At 42.9% G+C, this 26,644-nt stretch overlaps 1 protein-coding gene across 2 annotated transcripts in view; it reads right to left on the reverse strand.

The window, feature by feature from the left end:
* Positions 1-26,644, reverse strand: part of LOC137376126 (synaptotagmin-14-like) — a 133,450-nt gene that overhangs the window by 43,904 nt on the left and 62,902 nt on the right. For both annotated transcript variants that reach the window (XM_068044138.1, XM_068044137.1), the window contains exons 3-4: positions 24,546-24,823; positions 2,913-3,362 (exon numbers count right to left, since the gene is read on the reverse strand). In XM_068044138.1, the coding sequence (XP_067900239.1) occupies positions 2,913-3,362; positions 24,546-24,823 (728 nt within the window). The remainder of the gene's footprint in view (positions 1-2,912; positions 3,363-24,545; positions 24,824-26,644) is intronic.

Consider the following 26,644-nt stretch of genomic DNA (forward strand, 5'->3'; position numbering starts at 1 on the left):
TCCATGTCTGATTACACCTCTGGCCAACTCCTGCACAACTACAACAAAGTATGTGCGCAGAACAGGGCTCAACATTAGTGTGCTAAAGCAATATTTTAGATCATTGAACTAATCAAATAGGAACCTTGCAATATCTTCAGAGAAAGCCTAACGTTGCAGGATATTGCTGTGGACGGAGAGTCTCATATAGTAATCGTCACAGGGTTCACTACGACAGTATTTTACAAGTTGTAAAATATCGCCATGGATAAAGGGCTCACCACTGACTGAAGAATGAGCTACCGGTTTGTAGAGCTACAAACATAGTACTGCTGTATAGCATACTTCTTTGTTTTTGACATGTTAAGATAAGCTTCGAACTTGAGTTAATTTAAGTGACAGATAAATAACCGTCTCTGAATTTTCCTTGATGAAGGATCCCATTAGATGGGTATATAATAACTGTTCTGGCAATGAACTATGCCACCAGTAAGCCATTACTGAAATTAATTATGAGCTTAATGATATTTCAATATGTGACACAAGATATTCTCATTAACTGTAATTGTATTGCCAACTGAAATGGCATGAATACTTTGCTCTCATTATTTTTATTCATTCAAAGGATATGGATGTTGCCAACAAGACTGGCATTTGTTTCTCATCTTGAGTTCCCCTGAGAAGATGATGGTGGGGCTATTCTTGAATCACTGCAAGCAGTTTGGTAGGACTGAGTGGCTTGCTAGGTCACTTTAGAAAGGGGTTAAGAGTCAACAACATTTATGTGGGACTGGAGTCACAAATTGGCCAGACTAAGTAAGCATGGCAGGTTTCCTTCTATAAAAGACAGCAGTGAAACAGCTGAATTTTTACAACAACCCAATAGCTTCATGGTCACTTTTACTGATATCTGCTTTTTTATCTTCAGATCTTTGAAAAACTGAATTAGAATTCTCAAACTGCCATACTGGGATTTGAACTCACATTCTCTGCATGATTAATCCTCTGGATGGCTAGTCCAGTGACATAGCCATTACATGTGATGTGATGAAAGCACTAAAAATGGGCCAAAGCTGTGGAAAATAATTTTACTTCATCAATTGTTCCAATACCTGCTGAGGATGACAAATGCAGCCCCTGATCACTAATTGGGCAAATTTATTGTAAGGTGTGACGTGAACAATGCAGTCAGGAACATCTTCATACTGCAAGATACTGGAGGATTAGAGTTGATAGGTAAATTGGCCATTGTAAATTGCCCCTAGTGTAGGTAGGTGGTAGGGAATATGGGACTACTGTAGGGTTAGTATAAATGGGTGGTTCTTGGCCGGCACAGACTCGGTGGGCCGAAGGGCCTGTTTCAGTGCTGTATCTCTCTATGACTCTTTATTTATTTATTTAGAGATACAGCACTGAAATAGGCCCTTCGGCCCACCGAGTCTGTGCTGACCAACAACCACCCATTTATACTAATCCTACATTAATTCCATATTCCCTACCACATCCCCACCACCTACCTACACTAGGGGCAATTTACAATGGTCAATTTACCTATCAACCTGCAAGTCTTTGGCTGTGGGTGGAAACCGGAGCACCCAGCAGAAACCCACGCGATCACAGGGAGAACTTGCAAACTCCGCACAGGCAGTACCCAGAACCGAACCTGAGTCGCTGGAGCTGTGAGGCTGCGGTGCTAACCACTGCGCCACTGTGCCGCCCCAAATGTAGAAATGTACCTCAAAATGAGGTGCTGTCTTCAGGACATGAGACATGAGTAAAAGGGAAAAATACAATATATAACATATGACTGCTGGATATTGAAGAAATAAACATTTTGTGACTTAAGACTACTTACCTCATGTATTTCTTTGACCAGTCAGCCTTGGTTCAGTAATGAGATCTGGAAGTGTAGACCTGATACTCAATGCTGGGATTCTTCCTATTTAAGGTAACTTTGCAAACCAACTGCATAATGAGTAGGATAAGTCCTCGTTGACGAGAAAAAAAAAATTTCTAAGTGTCCTGCGCAGATTTAGCTGTTTAGACCTGAGCAGTACCCTAAGTTCAATTGGGAATCCCTAAACATTGGCTTCTGCCAACTTACATTTGAATTCTATGGGCTAGGTAAGTGGGGTATGTAAGGAGAGTAGTGTGTTCTTAGGATTATATTCGCTGGAGTTCAGAAGAGTGAGGGGCGATCTCATAGAAACCTATAAAATTCTAACAGGACTTGAAAGGGTAGATGCAGGAAGATGTTCCTGATGGTGGGGGAGTCAGAACCAGGGATCATAGTCTAAGGATATGGGGTAAACCTTTCAGAACTGAGATGAGGAGAAATTTCTTCACCTAGAGAGTGGTGAGCCTGTGGAATTCGCTACCACAGACAGCAGTTGAGGCCAAAACATTGTATGTTTTCAAGAAGGAGTTAGATATAGCTCTTGGGTCTAAAGGGATCAAAGGATATGGGGCGAAAACAAGAACAGGTTACTGAGTTGGATGATCAGCTATGATCATAATGAATGACAGAGCAGGCTCGAAGGGCCGAATGACTGCTCCTATTTTCTATGTTTCATTCCAGGTAAACAAATTATTTATGGATTTCTTAGCATTTTGATGAATTTCTGTGTATGTCAGGCATTTAGCTAACAAAATATGTATCCTTTAACACTCATGAAATTATGTAGCTCGGTTATTTTCCATAGTTTGTTACTTGTCATTTTGAAGGCCCTATTTAGAGGAGGAGTTGCAGAAAATCAAATTAAAATGTAACCTATGTTAATTGACATGTAAGAAGTTAACACACAATTGTTTTCATGGTCAAACATTATCCAGTGGCTCTGGTAGTCTTAATGCATTATCATTTAACCAATAATGTATTAGAGCACAGTAAATATGCAATTACCACAACTGCTTCATTTATTTGAATTACTTACTGTGAGGCTTCCACAAGGCTCCAGCACAATTGGAATGGACATCTTGCCTTGTAGGTTTAGCTTGGTGAGATAGAATACCTTTTCACCAACAATCCTTTCTTTTTTCATGCGACGTATACTGTAGAGCCTAAATCGCACTGCATAATTACCAATCATCTCAGACTCAATGCGATTAAACCTAAAGGCCTCTGTGAAGACAGGGCAAGGCCCTCGCTGGACACTTGTTTTTGATTTTTGTTTCTTTGTGGGAAGTAGCACAAGATGGACTTGCCATGAGCTGTTGCCAGTTCGGTTATGTGTTGGAATGTCTGTAACAGCTGTTACTGTTACCATAAGTTTCTGTGCTTGTGAGTCAAAATCAAAAGTGACATCCAGTGTGCCATACTTTGATACAGGTTCCGGATCATAAGCTTTTGGTAGCTGTGCAGAAGATCCTCTAGCTGACATGTCCTATGGAATATATAAAAAAGATTAAATAAATATAAATACAACTCCTACAAACCTAAGTCCTTTTTGGCACAGATATTTCCTCCCTTCCCTCCAACAAAAATATCAGCGCTATAATCTCTGTGTTTCCAGCAAGACAGTACACTATACTGTTGTATGTGAACTACTGAACTGTGCTCAGCTTTCCAGTGAAAGTTTAATGTTCATAAGCTTTAACCCTGTGTGTGTGAGACTGGGCCTTCTTATTGATGGAAAAAATACTAAGCATCATGGTTTCTCAGAATATGCTTAATTTGATATTTACTTAAGTGAACTAGTACTAAATTTCATTTATATCAGCAGCTCGGCAGAAAGTTGTAATAGGTAGGGAGGTAAAATAACACATCAGAGACATCTGAAAATACAAGTAATTTTAACAGGTTCAATCACTGAATACTTCTTAATACAACATTTGAAAGAGTACTAGAGTTGATGCTATAAAAGATGTTATACCCCCATTTTTCTTTTTTTGGTTCACCCCAACACATACCTTCTCTTCAGTGATGCATGCCCCATCAAACTTGTTCAGTAATTCTCTTTTGTCATTCAATGCCTTAAGACTCCCTCAGTACTTTCAACCCCATCTTCCCTTCAGTGCTCCTGAAACCCAGTTCCATCCTATACAATCCTATAAGCACTCTTTCTCCTTAGTGCTTACAGAACCCATCTGGCCCTCATTGCTCTACAACCCAATCTTCGAGCGTTCCCATGCCTCACCCACCCTTACTGCTCCCACAGCCCAGGTACCTTCTTACACCCACACCCATCCTACTTCAATACTGACAGGACTCCAGTTCTCCAAGTGCCCCAATACTCCTTCAGAACACTACACCCTCAGACCCAGAACCTCTGAATCCTTTCAGTCTGCAGGCCTTCTCTTAAATGCACTTTGCAACACCTCACTACAGCTTCTTCTTCCCAACAATCTCCATACCTATCTCCAACCTGGTACATGTTGCCTTTCATCTTGCTGCATAACAAAGGCCATAGAGAAACACAAGAGTTAGATACTGGATATATCATAGAGGAGTATGTATGAGTGCCATACAAAGACATTGATGACATAGCAAAGAGGGAGGCTATGAAAGGGGAAAAGACACTTAGAGAAACAGTCCAACAGAAACAATATGAAAACAAGTCAGAAACAGAAAAATACAGAGATGGTTTTGGTACTTGGTGTTCATTGGGCAGGCAGTGGCTGGGGCAGGTAAAGCATGCAAATGTTGAAGCATTATTACTTAGCAAAGGTAGAAAAGAAATAGTATATGTGATTACTATTTATCAATATAAAGCTGGCATCAAGGGTGTTTAAGCACTGGAATGATTTCAAGGGCATTTGATTAAGCCAAATCAAATATATACCTTTTACAAATAAGTGGTAAGTAAAAGTCCAATCTGAAATATTGGGCTGGATTTTCAATCCCCTCTCAGAGCAGGGACGGCAGCCAGCACAATTTGAAGATCGCTTTCTTGGAGGTTGGCACTGGGTCCCACCACCCCTGGAATGCGATCCTATTTTTGAACTTCAGCCGCAGGGTCAGGTGCATGCATCCAATCAATTGCCTGTTGAGCTCATTAAAGACCTCATTAACAGGCTTGTCAGGAGCTATTTTTAAATACTAGGAATGGGGAAAATGCCATGGAGGGAACACAACAGGGTAGTGAGAACATATGCATTGCGGAGGGAGATTAGGGCACTAGAAATGGCTGTTTAATTTAAAGCAGAGGCAGCAAATAAAGCTTAGCTGCCTCATATGTGTCTCACTGAGGATATTGTTGTAGGTGTAGGAGTTAAATGTTACATTGGAAACTGACATAAGACTGAATAGGGAAGTGAGGCCAGTGGCATCATTGTGGCACCTAGGGTTGGCATGGGAAGCCCTAGTGAATTACCAAGGCCCAGCTGATGGAGATGGGAACAGGCCACTATGACATTGGAAAGGGCAACCAGGATGAGCTGCGGCAGATGGTAGGTGGTGGTGGACAATTAAACAACTAACAGGAGGAGGCTCCACAAACATCCCCAACCTCTACAATGGGGAGCCCAGCACATCCGTGCAAAAGACAAGGCTGAAGCATTTGCATCCACCTTCAGCCAGAAGTGCCAAGTGGATCATCCATCTCGGCCTCCTCCTGAGGTCCCTGGCATCACAGATGCCAATCCAATCCACTCCATGTGATATCAAGAAACGGCTGAAGGCATTGGATACTGCAAAGGCTATGGGTCCTAACAACATTCCGGCAATAGTACTGAAGACCTGTGCTCCAGACTTGCGGCGCTCCTAGACAAATTATTCCAGTACAGCTACAACACTGGCATCTACTTGGCAATATGGAAAATTGCCCAGGTTTGTCTGTCCTTTGTAAGAAAAACAGGACAAATCCAACCCAGTCAATTACTGCCCGATCAGTCTACTCCCGATCATCAGCAAAGTGATGGAAGGGGTTGTCAATAGTGCGATCAAGCAGCACTTGCTCAGCAATAATCTGCTCACTGGGGCTCAGTTTGGATTCTGCCAGGGCCACTCAGCTCCTGACCTCATTAAAGCCTTGATCCAAACATGGACAAAAGCGCTGAACTCCAGAGGTCAGGTGAGAGTAACCGCCCTTGACATCAAGGCAGCATTTGACCGCGTATGGCATCAAGGAGCCCGAGCGAAACTGGCGTCAATGGGAATCAGGGGAAAAACTCTCTGCTGGTTGGAGTCATACCAGGCACAAAGGAAGATGGTTGTGGTTGTTGGAGGTCAATAATCTCAGTCCCAGGACATCGCTGCAGGAGTTCCTCAGGGTCGTGTCCTAGGCCCAACCATCTTCAGCTGCTTCATCAATGACCTTCCCTCCAACATAAGGTCAGAAGAGGTAATGTTCACTGATGACTGTGCAATGTTCAGCACCATTCGCGACTCCTCAGATACTGAAACAGCCCTTGTCCATATGCAGCAAGACCTGGACAATATCCAGACTTGGGCTGATAAGTGGAAAGTAACATTCGTGCCACACAAGTGCCAGGCAATGACCAAATCAAATAAGAGAGAATCAAACCGTCTCCCCTTGACGTTCAATGGCATTATGATCGCTGATTCCCCCACTATCAATATCCTGAGAGTCACCACTGACCAGAAACTGAACTGGACCAGCCACATAAAAGCTGTGGCTAAAAGAGCAGTCAGGAGTGTGATGGAATACTCTCCACTTGCATGGATGGGTGCAGCTCCAACTACACTCAAGAAGCTTGACACCATCCAGGATAAAGTATCCCGCTTGATTGGCACCCCATCAACCACCTTCAACAGTTACTCCCTCCACCAGAGATGCACAGTTGCAGCAGTGTGTACCATCTACAAGATATACTGCAGAAACTCACCAAGGCCCCTTTGACAGCACCTTCCAAACCTGTGACCTCTACCATCTAGAAGGACAAGGGCAGCAGATGCATGGGAACATCACCACCTGCAAGTTCGTCTCCAAGCCACACACCATCCTGACTTGGAACTAGATCTTCGTTCCTTCACAGTCGCTGAGTCAAAATCCTGGAACGCCCTTCCTAACAGCACTGTTGGTGTACCTACACGCCAAAGACAGCAGCGGTTCAAAAAGGCATCGCACCACTACTTTCTCAAGGGCAATTAGGGATGGGCAATAAATGCTGGCCGAGCCAGCGACACCCACAATCCCTGAATGAATAAAACAAAATCCAACTTCCTGCACAGCAGGAGACCAGAGGAGCACAGCACTGGGGAGTGAGGGGTCGGGGGCCTGCTAAGGGAAGAAGGTGCTACCCAAGACATCAGATGCACAGCCCAAGAGTCAGCTACCTGCAAATGACAGAGCGGCAGTGCTGTAGGAGGCTGTGCCTATCCAGGCACATGGTCTCTGTCCTGTGTGTTCTGATCCACAATGACCTGAGACTTCATGGCCCCCATGACAGTCCCCTACTGCAGCCATCAAGGTCTCAGGTGCCCTGCACTTCTATGCAATCTGGCCGTTCCATGGATCAGCTGTGGACCTAGGTGGCATCTCGCAGTCAGCATCTTATTAAGCCATTAGGCAGGTCATGGATGCCCTTTCCAGGAGGGCAGGGACTACACCCACTTAGACAGATATGGGTCTGCACTGGCAAAGAGGGCATTGGGTTTTGACACCACTGATAGATTCCTTCAGATGCAGGGCAGCATCGATTGTACCCACGTGGCCATCAAGGCACCCAGCAACTGGCCAGTGAGATTCATCAACAGGAAGAGCTTCCACTCCCTCAACGCCCAAATGGTCCACAACCACAACAAGAGTTTCCTCCATATAATAAAAGCAAAATACTGCAGATGCTGGAAATCTGAAATAAGAACAAGAAATGCTGGAAATGCTCAGCAGGTCTGGCAGCATCTGTGGAGAAAGAAGCAGAGTTAACGTTTAAGGTCAGTGACCCTTCATCAGAACTCCCTCCATGTGTGCGCTTGCTTTCCTGGCAGTTGCCATGACTCCTTCATCCTTTGCCAGTCCAGACTGCCTCAGTCCTTCACTCCATCCCCTAAAGTGCATGGCTGGCTGCAAGAGTTGGCTACTGGGGAGCCCCAGACAGGCGCAGAGGCAAAACAACCAATGCCACCTGCTCAGCAACAGGTTTCTGAGGATGCAAAGCTAGTGCCTGAATTAGTTGGGTGGCACCCTCCAATGCCCTCCTGCAAGGGTCTCAGTCATTGTGGTGGTCTGCTGCACTCTCCATAACATGGCCCTCCAGAGAGGTGTGGACCTTGAGGACAGTGAGGACCTGGAAGGAGATAGCTCATTGGGGAAGGAGCAGATGGTAAGAGAGAAGTAGGAAGAGGGGGCAGAGGGGGATAACACTGAAGAGAGAGATGTCCCTGCTGCACGACGAGGCGGCATTCTCCTGCCACCCTCTGAGAAGAGGACTTCCCTCCTCTTCCTCACGGCTTGCATCATTAGATCCAGGTGGGCATCGCTGAAGCGAGGGTCTGTCCTGCCCCTAGTGCCAGGCCTCTAGCTCCCCTGTGACATTTCATTTCCCTCTGGTTCTGTGGAAGGCAGTTCCCTCCCTCAGGACAACCAGCAGCCTTAGTGATGGCTGCCGTGGGAGTCTACATGAGCCCCCACTTCTTGATCTGACCCCCTGCCATTTTCAATTGCACTGAGTCTAAGAGAACAGGAAACCTGTTTCTATACCAATTAAGGCTTTCCCACTTGAAAATTGCAATCTGAATCAGCTTCCCACAGGTGGCAGGTTTTGGATCAAAAACCAGACCGGGCTCCTGTTTCCACCTCCACTTTGAAAATCCAGCCCATTGGATGCCATTTTGGACATTAATCCTTCATATCGACAACTGCACCTCAAAAATAAGTCATTGATTGTAAAGCACTTTGGATCTGTGATGAGGCACCATATAAATGTAATTTATTTTCTTCTTAAGGACATTGTTATAGTGAGGATGTTTCAGAGAAAAGCAAAGAGGATGATTCTGGGATTCAGAGTTCTAAGTTATGAAATGAGACCCCAAGAATTGAACTTTTGTATGAGAAAAATGACTAAGATGGTCCTGATTCTAGTCTCTAAAATGCTAAACAGCATCAATAATATGAACAGTAAGTAAACTTTTAACTTAAACCTTGAATGGTGAATTGGAGGATGCAAGAAACAAAATTAGTAAATACCAAGCAAGGCACGAATTTTGCAATTTTTCTCCCACAGAATAGTGGATAAGTGAAGGCAACAAAAGTACGAAATGGTTTTTCAGTTAATTGTTTCAAAAAAAATCATTTGGTCTTGTTTGGATTGGGATTTTAGGCTATATAGGTAGAAAGAAATAGAGATAATTAAATATGCCACAGTGAATGCATGTAAATCCATAAGATTGAATGAAACACAAAAAGGCCATTTGACCAATGAAATCCATTCCTTCCACTAATCATGTAGAATTTGCCAACTGCCTCTCTGGACCCTCTAAAGGTAATTGAATGAAACTCCATATTATCTATCTAATCCTACAAATTACATTACTATTGACTTGTTATTTTCTGTGGAATTATTTAAGTAACAGTGAAAATATTCTCCGCAGCTCTGAGCACCCTATAGCAATAATATACTGTAAAAACAATGAAAATGGTACCGCATATGTTACTAGGTATGAAGAGAAGTTAGGGCTTTTTTTTGCTAAAACAAAAATGTTTAAGAGGTATCTTGATAAAGGTCATCACAATTATGATTATAATATACATAGTTTTCACTGGCTGATAAAGCACGAGCATGAGAACATAAATTTGTGTACATCTTCAGCACTGAAATGCTGAATGTTGTGTTCCTGATGTACACAGGAGATTCTTAAATATTTTATGGACACAGAAATTACTGTTACATTGATTATTCCAGGCAACTTTAAAAGTACAGTAATTTGGGACAGTTTAATATCTACGGAAGTAATTCACTCTCTTAATCCCCATCAGATACTGCACATTAATCATGAAATTTATGAAAATAAAATGAAATATTCCAAAGAGGAAAGAATACTTCTCCAAGTTTTAAGAAAAATAATTTGTGTAGGTGCTTATGGGCCTATCCAGAAAAATGGTGGGATGGTGTTTGGTAAATCAAGAACAATTACAATGCATCAGTTTGAAAACATTAAGCAGTCTTAAACTGGATAGAATCAGAGGTTAGATGCAGCATTGGTGCCCATTACATAATCACAATAATATGTCTCAATCCCCAAAGAATGATCTGCTACTCCTACGCGATATAATTGGAAACAGGACTGACTCTGTCAAAATCCAATTCATTTGGATTTTCTAACAGTCAGCAGGAAGAACATTTTTGTTTCATCTCTCTAGTTTGGATTGGAATCAAAGTCCCAGAGGTGAAAGGGTGAAGTTCTGATCCCTACATCACCCATAAGGCAAAAGCCTCAAAAGCTTTCAGTCAATTTTACTTTGGTCAAAACAACTACTTAATCATTTTCTCTTTGCCAAACTTTCTACATTTATTCTCTATTCTCAGAATAATAAACATTATTTATGCAGGATTTGTCACTACTCCTACATTTTTGTTGAATGGTACTTTAATAAGATTTTAACCCAAGATGATTCCAATCCTTTGAGTTCTTCAGACCTATTGGGCAAAATTACTTATACTTACTTGGATTGCTAAGCTTGTTGTCTAGTTACTATCATTTCAGAAGGTGAATAAAATGCAAATTGTTTAAGGTTTATAACAAAAGAAGTTCTCCAATAACATTCAATAATTGATCAGAACTAATTTTCCTATAGTTAATTTTATATTAAAAATAAAACTTGAATAGGTAAGCAAGCAAACATATTTAGCCAAAAAGCATAGTGAATTTGAAATCTAAGATCTACTTAATTGCTGCCCATTATTCCCATGTGTCAGTACACTGCAGTCCTACTTACTGAGGTTTTATTCAATGATGGCTATATTAACTTTGTAACCTGCTACACTGTACAGCTATGTAGCAATCCTCCCCAGGAATATGACAGATGCTAATTGATGTGTCTGACGTTTCAGCAAAACACTGGGGTTATCTCTGCCTAATTCCTTATCACTGTGCACAGTTACATGCAAGGGAGCAGCTGAGTTCACAATCACATTCCTGCTCCCAGATGAATTAATAAATCCTGTCTTTGCAAAAATGTCAGACAATCAGTGTAACTCTGGGACTAATATGATTACACTGTTGTATGAAAGCATTGGTGAAAGCTGTTGTATCAGAAATAGATAGATCCAAAGCTTCTAAATTTAATATACAGTTCTTTTTTTTTGCAATTTAATTTGCAATGAGCTTTGTATCACCAGGTTATTTTGGAAATATTTTATCCACATTAAAAACTATTGATTCTATAATTGTTCAAATCAGCAAGGTTAATAGATGATTCTATATGGCACAGTTATGAAATTACATTGTTAATGAACATTACTATATCACATCAAACCTCATGAATGAAGCAGTTGTAACAAGGCAATAATATCCCACATAAATGTTAAGTAACGTCATTGGTGTGGAGACCTGGTGATATGGTGCTTTGGTGTAGTTGTGCAGGTTGTGCAGTATTACAGGTTGATGAATATGGGTGTCTGCTTATGATTCCCCACAAGTCACATTCCCATCTATTTAGGTCATTTAAAGAGCCCTGAGCAGAGGCACTTCATAAAGAGACGGTAGGAAAAAAAATTGAAAACAGAACCAGCTCATCTCTCCTACTGGTCTGCACAATGTGACATTGATTGAGGACCGAGGCAAACTCAATGACCTATCCTTTCTGTCATGGAATGTTGACGTGCGGCACAAGGGAAATTTGAGAGGAGGAAGACATGATGGGGAGTGAGTGAAGCAACAAAGAATCATGTGCTGAATTATTTAAAAACAGAAAATGCTGAAAATACTCAGCAAGCCAAGCACTACTGTGGAGAAGCGAAGTTAACATTTCAAGTGGATGACCTTTCATCAGAACTGGAAAATATTAGAGATGTAACAGGTTTTAATCAAGTACAGAGGCAGGGAATGGAGGAGGGGAGGAAAGAACATAGGAAATAAGAGCAGGAATAGGCCATTCGGCCCGTCGAGCCTGTTTCACCATTCAACTAGATCATGGCTGATCTTCTACCTCAGTGCCATTTTCCCACTTTATCCCCATATCTCTTGATATCTTTAATATCTTGAAATCTATCACTCCCTGTTTTGAACATAGTCAATGACTGAGCTTCCCTCTGCGGTAGAGAATTCCAAAGATTCACCACACTGAGCGAAGAAATTCATCCTTACCTCAGTCCTAATTGGCCTACCTCTTAGTCTGAGACTGTGCACTCTGGTTCTAGACACCCCAGCCAGGGGAAAATTCCTTCCTGCATCTAGCCTGTCGAGCCTTGTAAGAATTTTGTATGCTTCAATGAGATCACCTCTCATTCTTTTAAACTCTAGAAAATATAGGCCCTGTCTCCTCAATCTCTCCTCATAGGACAATCTTGCCATCCCAAGAATCAGTCTGGTGAACCTTTGTTGCACTCCTTCCATAGCAAATATATCCTTCCTTTGGTAAGGAGACCAGAACTGTATACAATACCCCAGGTGCGGTCTCACCAAGGCTCCATACAATTGCAGAAAGATTTCTTTACTCCTGTACTCAAATTCTCTTGTAATAAAGGTCAAAATACCATTTGCCTTCCTAATTGCTTGCTGCACGTGCATGTTAGCTTTCAGTGACTTATGGACAAGGACACCCAGGTCCCTTTGGACATCAACACTTCCCAATCTCTCAACATTTAAGAAAAACTCTGCATTTCTGTTTTTCCTACCAAAGTGAATAGCTTCACATTTTTCCACATTATATTCCATCTGCCATGTTCTTGCCGACTGGCTTTGCCTATCTAAATCCCCTCAAAGCCTCTTGGCATCCTCCTCACAATTCACATTCCCACCTAGTTTTGTGTCATAAGCAAACCTGGAAATATTACATTTGGTCCCCACATCAAAATCATTGATATAGATTGTGAATAGCTGGAGACCAAGCACTGATCCTTGCAGTACCCAACTAGTCACAGTCTGCCAAGCTGAGAATGACCCTTTTATTCTTACTCTCTGTTTTCTGTCCGCTAACCAATTCTCAATCCATGCCAATATATTACCCCCAATCTCATGTCTTCTAATTTTGCTTCCTAACCTCCTTTTTGTGAAGGGGAGGTCGTGTCTCACTAATTTGATTGAGTTTTTTGAGGAAGTGACAAAGATGATTGATGAAGGAAGGGCAGTGGATGTTATCTATATGGACTTCAGTAAAGCCTTTGACAAGGTCCCTCATGGCAGACTGACACAAAAGGTGAAGTCACATGGGATCAGAGAGGAGCTGGCAAGATGGATACAGAACTGGCTCAGTCATAGAAGACAGAGGGTAGCAGTGGAAGGGTGCTTTCTGAATGGAGGGATGTGACTAGTGGTGTTCTGCAGGGATCAGTGCTGGGACCTTTGCTGCTTGTAGTATATATAAATGATTTCGAGGAAAATGTGGCTGGTCTGATTAGTAAGTTTGCGGGCGGCACAAAGATTGGTGGAGTTGCGGACAGTGATGAGGATTGTCAGAGGATACAGCAGGATATAGATCGGTTGGAGGCTTGGGCGGAGAAATGGCAGATGGAGTTTAATCCGGACAAATGTGAGGTAATGCATTTTGGAAGGTCTAATGCAGGTGGAAAGTATACAGTAAATGGCAGAACCCTTATAAGTATTGACAGGCAGAGAGATCTGGGCGTACAGGTCCACAGGTCACTGAAAGTGGTAACGCAGGTGGATAAGGGAGTCAAGAAGGCATACGGCATGCTTGCCTTCATCGGTCGGGGCAAGAGTATAAAAATAGGCAAGTCATGCTGCAGCTGTACAGAACTTTAGTTAGGCCACACTTAGAATATTGCGTGCAATTCTGGTCGCCACACTACCAGAAGGACGTGGAGGCTTTGGAGAGGGTACAGAAGAGGTTTACCAGGATGTTGCCTGGTCTGGAGGGCATTAGCTATGAGGAGAGGTTGGATAAACTCGGATTGTTTTCACTGGAACGATGGAGGTGGAGGGGCAACATGATAGAGGTTTACAAAGTTATAAGCGGCATGGACAGAGTGGATAGTCAGAAGCTTTTTCCCAGGTGGAAGAGTCAGTTACTAGGGGACATAGGTTTAAGGTTTAATCCCACCATTATTTTCTAAGAGACCAGTTTTAACATCCTTTATAACAGATTCTAGGATTTTCCATACTACTGATGTCAGGATAACAGGTCTGTAGTTCCCCGTTTTCTCTCACCCTAGTTTCTTAAATGGTGGGCTTACATTTGCTATCTTCCAATCTTCAGGAACTGTTCCAGAATCTATAGAATTTTGGAAGATGATCACCAACACATCTACTATCTCTATAGCCACCTGTTTCAACACTCTCGGCTGTAGATCATCAGGTCCCGGGGATTTATCAACTTTCAGTCCCATTAATTTCTCCAGCACCACTTTTCAATGAATATTTCTTTCTTTCAGTTCCTCATTCTCGCTAGTCCCTTGGTTCTTTAGTATTTCTGGGATGTTTTTTGTATCTTCCTCCGTGAAGAAATACACAAAGGGTGGAATTTTATGCTGGCAAGGGTGGTCTCGACATCGGGGGAAAACAATGCCGAGATCCCCGCATTGCCTTTTGTATGGCAGGCCCGCTGAACATAGTGCCAACCAGGCACTTAACTTGAAATCGGCGGGCCTTCCTTAGGATTTAGGACCCTGTCGCCGGATGTCCCGGCCTTGCACAGCCACCAGCCAATCAGGGGCCGGCAACTGCAGCGCCACCATGGAGGTGGTAGCTGCTGTTGTAGCTGCAGCGACCAGACACCACGGAGCAGCACTGTAACCAGGCTTAAGATAGGTCAGGGTGGGAGAGGTCTCACAGGGTGGGGATCGCAGGGGAGGTGGGGGAGGGGTGTCAGCAGCAAAGGCATGGGGATGGCTCAGTGGGCACCCCCCTTCCTGATGCCAGGTCCCTCGTTCAAGCAGGTGCCTTTGAACGAGGGAACCCCCCCCCCACAATCCCGTAGCCAGGAAGTTGCCTGCACGATTTTTTGGGCCATGCTTCCTATGCGGCGATAGGGGAGCCCATCGCATGGGTGATTGCAGCTGCGGTGAGAAGAGGACTTTAATTAGGGATTAATTACCCAGTTAAGGGCCTCAGTTGACGGCGGGGTGGGAAGACAGTTCACAGGCCTTCCTGCCCCAGACTAAATTTCGGTGTAGGCGAGACGTTGGCGGCCACCACCACCCCACCCAATTTTATGCTCTCCCTGCCTCCAAACCTACCGCTGGGGTGAGCATAAAATTCCACCCAACGTATTTGCTTAGTTTCTCTGCCATTTCCTTATTCTCTATTATAAAGTCTCCTGTCTCTGCCAGTAATGGGCCCAGATCTGTCTTTGATAATCTTTTCCTTTTTACATACCTATAGGAACATAGGAGCAGGAGTAGCCATTCAGCACATCAAGCCTACTCCACCATTCAATACACTCATGGCTGATCATCCACTTCAATGCCTTCTCCCTGCACTATCCCCTTTTCCCTTTGTGTCATTGGTATTTAGAAATCTGTCAATCTCTACTTTAAACATACTCAATGACTGAGCTTCTACAGCCCTCTGCGGTAGAGAATTCCAATGATTCACAACCCTCTGAGTAAAGAAATTTCTCCTCATCTCTGCCCTAAGTGGCTTCCCCCTTATTTTGAAATTGTGTCCCTGGTTCCAGACTCCCCAACCAGGGTTAACATCTTACCTGCATCTATCCTGTCTATCCCTTTAAGTATTTTGTAAGGTTCAATAAGATCACCTCTCATTCTTCAGAACTCTAGAGAATACAGGCCCAGTTTCCCCAATCTCTCTTCATAGGACAGTCCCGCCATCCCAGGAACAAGTCTGGTGAACCTTCATTGCACTCCCTCTATGGCAATAATATCCTTCCTAAGGTAAGAGGACCAAAACTGCACACAGTACTCCAGCTGTGGTCTAACCAAGGTTCTATACAATTGAAGCAAGACTTCACTACTTCTGCACTCAAATCCTTTTGCAATAAAGGCTAACATACCATTAGCCTTCCTAATTACTTCCTGCACCTGCATGTTAGTTTTCAGTGACTTACTGACGAGGACACCCGGGTACCTTTGTACATCTACATTTTCCAATCTCTTACCATTTAAGAAATACTCTGCACATCTATTCCTCCTGCCAAAATGGATAACCTCACATTTTTCCACATACTTGCCCACTCATTGGACTGGATTTTAAAGCCTCTCTGATGCCGGGAACAGTGGCGGGGGTGGTGGGGGGTGAGGAAAGAAGATAGCAACAGAGGAGGCCTGCCACTGACCCCAACACCGGCAAGCCCCGTACCGATCTTGGCATCGGGGGCGATGCCTCGTGACAGCCATCCCGCCGCTCAGCAACGGGACCCACATTATAATATGCAAATTGATACTTACCTTTAATAAATTTGCAGCCGCAGCGATTCTGCCAGCAGGTTGGTATCTTTATTCCAGCAGTTGGCAATGCCACGACTTCGAGTCCCCCGTTCGGGGAAACGAGGCACGACACCTGTGGGTAGGGGGGAGGAGGAGATTTTCACTGTAGTGGGAGGTGGGGAGCAGGGTTAAAACACTTTGGATTGGTCGGGTGTTGATGGGAAGGGGTAAAGGACAAAGGTTCCGAAATTTGGGGGGTGGGGGGGTGGGGGAGGTCAAATTGTAATGCTAAGTATTCCGGGGTGGGGGGGGAGGGGGAAGGCTAGGAATGATGTGTAATGCCATGAGGGGCATGGAAAGCTTATTTTATTCATTTTTAAAAACTTAAAGGTCACTGTCTCTTTAAAATTTAAATGCTCATTGAGGGCTGTGAGCCCTTTAAAAATGGCGCTGGTGCCTGCACATTGGCGCCGGACACCATTGCTGGGGATGGCTCGCCCACCCCCTCCAAGTCATCGGGGGGGGGGGGCGGGGAGGGGGAGATGGTGCAGCCGCCCCCGACATGGTAATGAGCCGCCGCGTTTGGATTGGGAACATTTTAGAATTTTTATACCTGCCGCCTATTTCAGCGTCGGCTTTTAAAATGCAGCCCACTAAGTCTGTCCAAATCCCCTTGATCCCGCTTTGCATCTTCCTCACAACACACATTCCCAACTAGTTTTGTGTCATCTGCGAACTTGGAAATATTACATTTGGTCCCCACATCCAATTCATTGATATATATTGTGAACAGCTAGGGCCCAAATATTGATCCTTGCGGTACCCCAATAGTCACAGCCTGCCAATGCGAAAATGACCCGTTTATTCCTACTCTCTGTTTTCTGCCTGTTAACCAATCCTTAATCCATGCCAGTATATTACCTCCTATCCCATGTGCTTTATTTTGCTAACCAACCTCCTGTGGGGGACTTTATCAAAAGCCTCCTGAAAATCCAAGTATACTACGTCCGCCAACTCCCCTTTATCAATTCTGTTAGTAACATACGCAAAAAATTCCAACAAGTTCGTCAAACATGATTTCCCATTCATAAATCCATGTTGACTATGCCCAATCAGATCATTATGATCCATGTATCCATTTATCACAGCCTTTAGAATAGATTCTAACTGATGTAAGTCTAACAGCTCTTTCGTTCCCGGTTTTCTCTCTCCCTCCTTTCTTAAATAGTGGGGTGACATTTGCTACCTTCCAATCTGCAGGAACCATTTCAGAATCTATAGAAGTTTGGAAGATGATCACCAATGCATCCACTATCTCCATTGCTACCTCTTTCTACACTCTGGGATGGCGAATATCAAGTCCTGGGGACTTATCAACCTTCAGTTCCATTAATTTCTCCAATAAAACCTTCTAACTAATTCTAATTTCCCTCAATTCCTCATTCTCCCTAGTCCCTTGGATCTCTAATTCTGGGAGATGTCTTGTATCTTCCTCAGTGAAGACAGACACAAAGAAATCATTTAGCTTCTCTGCCATTTCTCTATTCCCCATTATAAATTCTCTGACTCTGCCTGTAATGGACCCACATTTGTCTTAACCAAACGTTTCCTTTTTACGTACTTATAGAAGCTTTTACAGTCCGCTTTTTATGTTTTTTGCTAGTTTACATTCATATTCTATTCTCCCTTTCTTTATCAGTTTCTTGGTTCTCCTTTGCTGTATTGTAAAATCCTCCCAATCTTCAGGTTTACTACTATTTCTGGCAACTTTATAGGCCTTTTCTTTTCATCTTATACAATCCTTAACTTCCTTTGTTAGCCATGGTTGACTGCCTTTACCTTTGGGTTTTTTGTGCCTTGAAGGAATGTACAGCTGCTGTAAACTATGTCATAATTCTTTGAAGACTATCCATTGTTTATGCACTGTATTTTCCCAATCCACATCAGCCAATTTGCCCCTCATACCTTCATAATTTCTTTTGTTCAAATTTAACACCTTGGCTTCAGATTGAACTACCTCACTTTCAAACATAATGTAAAATTCTATCATATTATGGTCACTCATCCCTAAAGGTTCTTTTATAAAATATTAATTAGCCCTTTCTCATTACATAATATTAGATCTAAAATAGCCTAGTCCCGAGTCGGTTTCTCAACATACTGCTCTAGAAAACCATCCCTAACACACTCCAGAAACTCGTCCTCCACAGCATTAGTGCTCATTAAGTATACCCAGTCTATGTACAGATTGGAGTCACCCATAATTACTGTAATACCCATGCTACATGCTTCTCTAATCTCCTGATTAATACCATGCCCCACAATAGCACTACTGTTTGGTGGCCTATAAAGAACTCCTACCAATGTTTGCTACCCCTTGCTGTTTCTTATCTGCCCCTTGCTGTTTCTTAGTTCCACCCAAGCATAGAAGCTTTTACAGTCCATTTTTATGTTTCTCGCTTGTAGAAGCTTTTACAGTCTGTTTTTATGTTTCTTGCTTGTTTACTTTCATATTCTATTTTTCTTTATCAGTTTGTTGGTCCTCCTTTGCTGAATTCTAAAATGTTCCCAATCCTCAGGCTTACTACCTTTTTGGCAACTTTATAAGCCTCTTCCTACAATCTCTAACTTCTTTTGTTAGCCATGGTTGGATCACCTTTCCTGTTGTGTTTTGTGCCTCAAAGGAATGTACATTTGTTGTAAACCATGTATTAATTCTTTAAATGCTAGCCATTCCCTGTCTACTTTTTTTTTTATTCATTCATGGGATGTGGGTGTCGCTGGCCAGGCCAGTATTTATTGCCCATCCCTAATTGCCCTTGAGAAGGTGTTGGTGAGCTGTCTTCTTGAACCGCTGTAGTCCATGTGAGGTAGGTACAACCACAGTGCTGTTAGGAAGGGAGTTCCAGGATTTTGACCCAGCGACAGTGAAGGAACGGCGATACAGTTCCAAGTCAGGATGGTGTGTGACTTGGAGGGGAACTTGCAGGCGGTGGTGTTCCCATGCATTTGCTGTGCTTGTCCTTCTAGTTGGTAGAGGTCGCGGGTTTGGAAGGTGCTGTCTAAGGAGCCTTGGTGCGTTGCTGCAGTGCGTCTTGTAGATGGTACACACTGCTGCCACTGTGCGTCGGTGGTGGAGGGTCTGAATGTTTGTAGATGGGGTGCCAATCAAGCGGGCTGCTTTGTCCTGGGTGGTGTCGAGCTTCTTGAGTGTTGTTCGAGCTGCACCCATCCAGGCAAGTGGAGAGTATTCCATCACACTCATCACTTGTGCCTTGTAGATGGTGGATAGGCTTTGGGGAGTCAGGAGGTGAGTTACTCGCCGCAGGATTTCTAGCCTCTGACCTGCTCTTGTAGCCACGGTATTTATATGGCTGGTCCAGTTCAGTTTCTGCTCAATGGTAGCCCCTAGGATGTTGATAGTGGGGGATTCAGCGGTGGTAATGCCATTGAATGTCAAGGGGAGATGGTTAGATTCTCTCCTGTTTGATTTGGTCATTGCCTGGCACTTGTGTGGCGTGAATGTTACTTGCCACTTATCAGCCCAAGCCTGGATATTGTCCGAGTCTTGCTGCATTTCTACACAGACTGCTTCAGTATCTGAGGAGTTGCGAATGGTGCTGAACATTGTGCAGTCATCAGCGAACATCCCCACTTCTGACCTTATGATTGAAGGAAAGTCATTGATGAAGCAGCTGAAGATGGTTGGGCCTGGGACACTACCCTGAGGAACTCCGGCAGTGATGTCCTGGAGTTCAGATGATTGACCTCCAACAACCACAACTATCTTCCTTTGCGCTAGGTATGACTCCAACCAGTGGAGGGTTTTCCCCCCGATTTCCTTTGACCTCAGTTTTGCTAAGGCTCCTTGATGCCATACTCGGTCAAATGCTGCCTTGATGTCAAGGGCAGTCACTCTCACCTCACCTCTTGAGTTGTCTGTCATACCTTTTAATGTAGTCCCAATCTACCACAGCTAACTTGCCCCTCATATCTTCCTTAATTTAGTTTTAAGACCTTAGTTTCAGATTGAACTACATCACTTTCAAACTTAATGTAAAATTCTATTATAGTATGGTCACTCTTCCCTAGAAGCTCCTTTACAATGTGATTATAAATTAGCCCTTTCTCATTGCACAATACCAGATCTAAAATAGCCCATTCTCTAGTTAGTTCCTCAACATACTATTCTGGAAAACCATCTTGTATCCATTCCAGGAATTTGTCCTCCACAACATTAATGCTAATTAGGTTTACCCAGTCGATATGTAGATCGAAGTCCCACAGATTACTGCATGACCCTTGGAAGATGCAGCTCTAATTTCCTGATTTATACCATGCCTTACATTACCACTACTGTTTGGTGGCCTATAAACAGCTCCTACCAATGTTTGCTGCCCCTTGCTGTTTCTTAGCTCTACCCAAACTGATTCTACATCTTAATCCTTCAATCTAGGATCTTCTCTCACTAATGGACTGATCTTATCCTTTATTAACAGCGCCTTTTTGCCTTTTCTTCCTAAATTCGAATACCCTTGAACATTCAGTTCCCAGCCTTGGTCACCCGGCAGCCACATCTCCGTAATGGCAATTAGATCATACCTGTGTCATGGAACTGCATTTATTTTCTCCTCGGATTAAAACAGTGTGCCTTTAAGACTCTGTTTAAAAACAGTGTACCTTTAAAAACTAAGAGGCACAGTATGCCAGCTGCATCTGTTACCTAGGCAACAGCAGGAGAGTGAGGAGATCACATGATATAATGTTTCAAATTAACTTTGTAAAAACCAACTGAAACCAGTTTTGAGAGACACTAGTGAAGCGTGCTTACTGTCGAAAGCAGCTGTCTATTTCTCTCAGCAGAAATTCTACAATGAGCTACAGGCCAGTGTCAATTGCCTAAGGAGGCAAAAACCCTTTAAAGAAACCAATTGTACTGGTGGAGGTAGCAAAATTCTTTTTCTTTACTTCTAATGCAAGAAATCTCTGCTTCAAGATTGAATCTCTCTTGACTGATTGCGTTTTCTGGAATTTGCAATAAAGTTTTGACTGACAGACTGTTGGTTTTAAAATCCAAGTGGACCCATTGCTCTACCCCTTGTTTAAAGAACTGTTTGACCCCTGCTGCAGCCGAAGTGCTTTGAATGCTTATCTATTGAAGGACTGTTTCATCAAATCTGCATGGAGACTTCGAGTGGCATTTGATTATTTTTACACTAGGATACCTCACCCATCAGCAACATAACCCACAAAGACTTATAACCCAGTTATTCATTTATTCTTAAGAAACAGCTAATTTTTAAAACATGGTTTAAAAAAAAAAGGTTAACCATTGACTTTTGAGTGTGTGTGAGAGAATGGAGGAGTTAGGTTAAAATAAGAAGTTACAAGGTCTTTAGACATAGGGTTATCTTAATACTGTTTAAGATTTAGTTTTTATAAATGGTTAATTTGTTGATGTCTAAAGATACCTAGTTTGGTCTGTTTTATTCTGGGGGCTTTACAAGAGTGTTTAATTTGGCTGTTTTCTGGTTGGGTGGGAAAACTTTCATAATAAGCTGCGACCTGTGGAGTGACGGGACTGAATTGACAATGCATTGCTCCCGCCTCGGTTGTAACACAAGTGTGCTGTTAATTCATCCACCTCGTTGCGAATGCTGTGTGCATTCCGATAAAGTGTCTTAATTCTGTCTTTTTATTATTTCACAACCTCTACCTTTATCTGCTGGTTCACTCTTCAGTTTGTATGCTCTGTCCCTTCCTGCCACACTCAGATTATCAATTCCCTTATTGCTACCTTGCTCACTTGCCTTCTCTCTCTTTAAATTATCATATCTTCCCTCATTTGATCCCTCGCCCCCACTATTTAGTTAAATCCCTTTCTACTGCCCTTGTTATATGACTCGCCAGAACACTCGTCCCAGCACAGTTCAGGCGAAGACTGTCCCAATGGAACAGCTGCCAATTTCCCCAGTACTAGTGCCAGTGCCCTATGACTCAAACCCCTTTTCTCCCACACCAATCTTTGAGCCACACATTTAATTCTCTAATCATATTTACCCTACTCCAATTTGCTCATGGCTCAGGTAATAATCCAGAGATTACTTTTGAGGTTCTGCTCTTTAATTTAGCCCCTAGCTGCTCCCTATGCAGAACCTCTTTCGTAGTCCTATCTATGTCATTGGTATCCACGTGGACCATAACAACTGGATCTTCCCCCTCTCAGTGCAAGTTCCTCTCCAGCACCGAGCAGATGTCCCGAACCCTGGCATCGGGCAGGGAACACAGCCTTCTGGACTCTTGCTTTTGGCTGAACAAAATGGAAGATCTATGAAAGGGTGGAAGGCAGAAGAGATTACATGACAAAAGGAATCCGGAAGGCTGTAAAGTGCTAACTGAAAGATGAGATGCTGTTCCTCGAACTTCTGTTAAGCTTCATTAGAACAATGTAGAAAGTCAGAGTGGGACTGGAGCAGAGAACTCAAATGACAATTGGTACCTCAGGGTCATGCTAGTGGACTGAACAGAGGTGTTCCACAAAGCATGGTGTGTCACTCCTGGATATAGTGATGTAACAATCTGATCAGGGCAGGAAAGGTGAGTGGCATGGCATGTTCACGTACAAACCAGTGCTCCCTCTAGGCTGTGCAGCCACGTAGCAACCTGGAAGCTCCTGTGCAGGCCGATAAATTACATTGCATGCGTAGCCATGCCAAAAAATTTAAAGGTCCTGCACGCTTAAATGAATAGGACGCGCACAACAAAAAAAATTAGAGGGGATATTGTTACAAACCCCCTCACTCTGCCTTCCCCAACCTTCTCCTGCACATCACTCCTCAGACCACAAACCTTACAGGTGCACCCATCCCTCTCTCTTGCGGCACCTCCTCAAATCCCCATCTGATCAGCCACCGTTGACACTCACCCTCATCTTATTACAAAGTTTTGTTCATCCCTCACAACGACCCTCCACAAACGCAGTCCTTCCATCCTCTTAAAACATTCCACAGCTCACACTCATTAGTCTCTTCTTTCTATCCTTACAGAAGAGAGCAGAGAAAGAGGCAAAGAACTGGAGGTGGCACTCCTGTCATTGCCACATTGTACTACAGAACTGAAATGTTATCAATGAGAAGGTAAGAGCCTCCAACCATAGTGTGCACTGTCTTAAAATGATTGAAATTTCTGCATAGATGGAGGCGATTTGGCCCATCCTGCTCCTAATTTGTACGTTCATATGCTTGTATTAGGCCTATGAATGGTGCTACCTTTAAATCAAAGCTAACTAACCCAATCCTCCTTCTCTCTCTGATCATATCTTCTAATATTTTTCTTCTCCAATGATCAAAAATTGTTTTGATTTCTGTACAGAGTGACACAACAAATGTTCTTCTTTAATTCATTGACAATGTCTCTATGCATAACAACCAGAGCAATTCTTTCCCCATTTGTTTATATAATACTCTTGTAAATGGGGTTACTGAATCAGCTACAATAGCCATTTGCAGGAATGCACTCAATATACTAATAGCCCTTCACAGGAAAACTATTCTTTTAAATTCCCCATCAATATTTTTAGTTCTAATCCTAATCTTCTGCCCTGTTCTTACTGAATCGCCAACTATAGAAAATATTAGCTAGGAATCTCCTTGGAGATGCTCCTACTCCACCACCGTAACGTCACCGTAGGTGCAGCAGAAACCTGAGCACCTGCCAAAATTGTGTTCCTGCTGCACTTATGGTGAGGTTATGTTGGCAGAGCTGGAGCAGCTCCGAGGAAATGACTGGCTATTTTTACACTATTTAATCTAAAGAAAACGTTGATAATTTTGAACATTTCTACTGGACCCTTGCTTAACAACCAGTTTAAAAGCCGGGGCAGAAAGGAAATCAGTTTAGTTGCTAAGTGAGACTTTATCTTTTTAATGACCGAAAATGCATGAGAAAATGAAGTATATAAACAAATGGACAGCAAGACACTACAGAGCGATATGAAGTAAAAAAAAAATCTGCTTAACTTGAGGAAGGATAAACAGGTGCAGAAAACAGTACAATGAGGTTTTTCAATTTGTTTGTAAATCATTGCAACTCCCGTAGTTATGATGGATACTTGAAGTGAAACATAACTCAATAAACCAGGAGAAAATCTCCATTCCTATTACCTCTGGACTGAGAATGGCAGTGCTGTCGCTGGGAACATCCTCCTCGTATCCTTTGTGATGGTAGCTCTCTGTCTCATGGCCTACACTTCCCTCGCTAGGGCACTTACTGTATGAACAACGTGGGCTGTTGCAATCTGCACTGGAATGAGACAGTTCACACTTGTCATCCAGTTCTGATGGTGTGTACGAGAGATGTGGTGATCCATTATCATCCTGATAGGGAGGAGGTTGAAGTTCATCAAGTGGGGGTGTCCTCCTCATCCTCTGAATACAGTGTTCTAATTAGAATATAACATTATAAATTAATAATAAGGAAATACCTTTACAAGTTTTTAAAAAATTACTGATGGAATGGTGTGTTACTAACCAAATGATTAGTTGGTATCCATTTATTTTACAGAAACGTGGGTGTGGATATTTAATAGGGTCAGGTTACGTAGGCAGCTGAAGATGGTGTTTCGGAGAGGAAACCCAGATGTCTGGTTCTCCATGCATGCTGTGGAGTTTTAACTCCAATGCATGAGTCTTCTGCCCCAGATGGTTCTCTGCCTGGACGTCAGCCGGATTGACAGGCTTGGCTTCCAGTCAGATGGAGAGCATATGGAGCAGGCCACAGGAGCAGGTCAGTCCAATTCATGATCCTGGAGTGGGGGAGGGGGCTGATGTTGAACCCCTGACCCCGGAGGCCTTTTTATGGCAGGGTGTCTGATGGGCAGGAACCTGGAGGGCCAGTGGGGAGCACTCCTGTTCCTTCTGGCCCACATGCACAGCTGTGAAGGCACTTACCTTCTCCCTGAAGCTGTCCTCTCTTCGCTTCAGCTGCAAAGTTTCCTGAGGCCTGTGAAACCTGGTATTCCGGGTTAAACGTACAAAGCAGGTTAAGTCCCACTACCATATTTAAAATGCCAAACCTCCTCCTGGGAACTGGTTAGCTGCCCGTCCCTTGTCCCACCTTTGGAAAACCCAGAAGTCACTAGGTTGGAGACAGCTTCCCCAGGCGTTCATAATTTTTCCCGATTTAACCCCCACCCACATCTAATCCCACATGCTTACCCATGGTAAAATTCTCACCATACCTTCTAAACCTTCCAGACTATTTAGTCCTGTTACTCTTTATCCTACGCTAAACAATTTTAAATCCATTTTAATAATGTCTAGCAGTTGTTCCATATTTCGGCAATGAAGAATGATAAAGCATGTGTAAATTGAAGTTTTTACCATATCAGCAATACTTTGGCATAAGATGTGATACAGTGCTAACTTTTATGGTAAAATCCTGACATATTCAATGACCCTGGCTAGAAATGCACACGTGTGATTGTTAGGAGAGGACAGGCTCAAGCTCAGCTGTAATGTTTTTGCAGCTGTAAAGTCTTTGAATACAAGATGACAAGATAATTATTGATGAGAATAGTCCTTAGGTCCATCTTCATTCATCCATTCAGAAAGACCCATTGTAGCATCTAATTGTTTCTTAAATGATTTGAGAGTTTTTGCCTCCACTACTCCATCTGGAAGTTTATCTCACATTTTGGTCACTCTTTGTGTGAACAAGAATATCCTGATATCTGTCCTACAATTATCTTTTACTGCTAATATCCCTTAACTCTATTCCCATAGTTCAATACAAAGTAATATTCCAAGTTAACTTTTTTCTATACCTTTAACAATCTTATATGGCTCTTATGCTGACAGGCTCAATTTCTACTCTTTCTTCAAAACTCCGACCCTTGACACGGGGGATCAGCCTCGTGGTTTTTCTTGTACTGCTTCCAGTGCTTGAATGTCTCTCTTATTTCTTGGCAATGAGTACTGGATACAATATTCAAGGTGTAGTCTAACCAGGGTACGACAAAGTTTGATCATTACCTCCTTTGATTTATATTCTGCTGATTTGACAATGGAATTCAGCATCCTCTTGGCTTTCTTGATTGCTACCTAGATTCAGCACGAATCCACTGAAGACTCCTAAATTTCTTTCAGCTATTTCAACACCATTCATGAAGTACATGTGTCGTCTAATTTTCCGCCCATTTATCCGCCATTTTCTGATCATTTATTATGACATTTGCCATATTTTGTCCAATTCATTCCATAAT

Source organism: Heterodontus francisci, chromosome 13 (genome assembly GCF_036365525.1).
Source record: "Heterodontus francisci isolate sHetFra1 chromosome 13, sHetFra1.hap1, whole genome shotgun sequence".
Classification (NCBI taxonomy): domain Eukaryota; kingdom Metazoa; phylum Chordata; class Chondrichthyes; order Heterodontiformes; family Heterodontidae; genus Heterodontus; species Heterodontus francisci.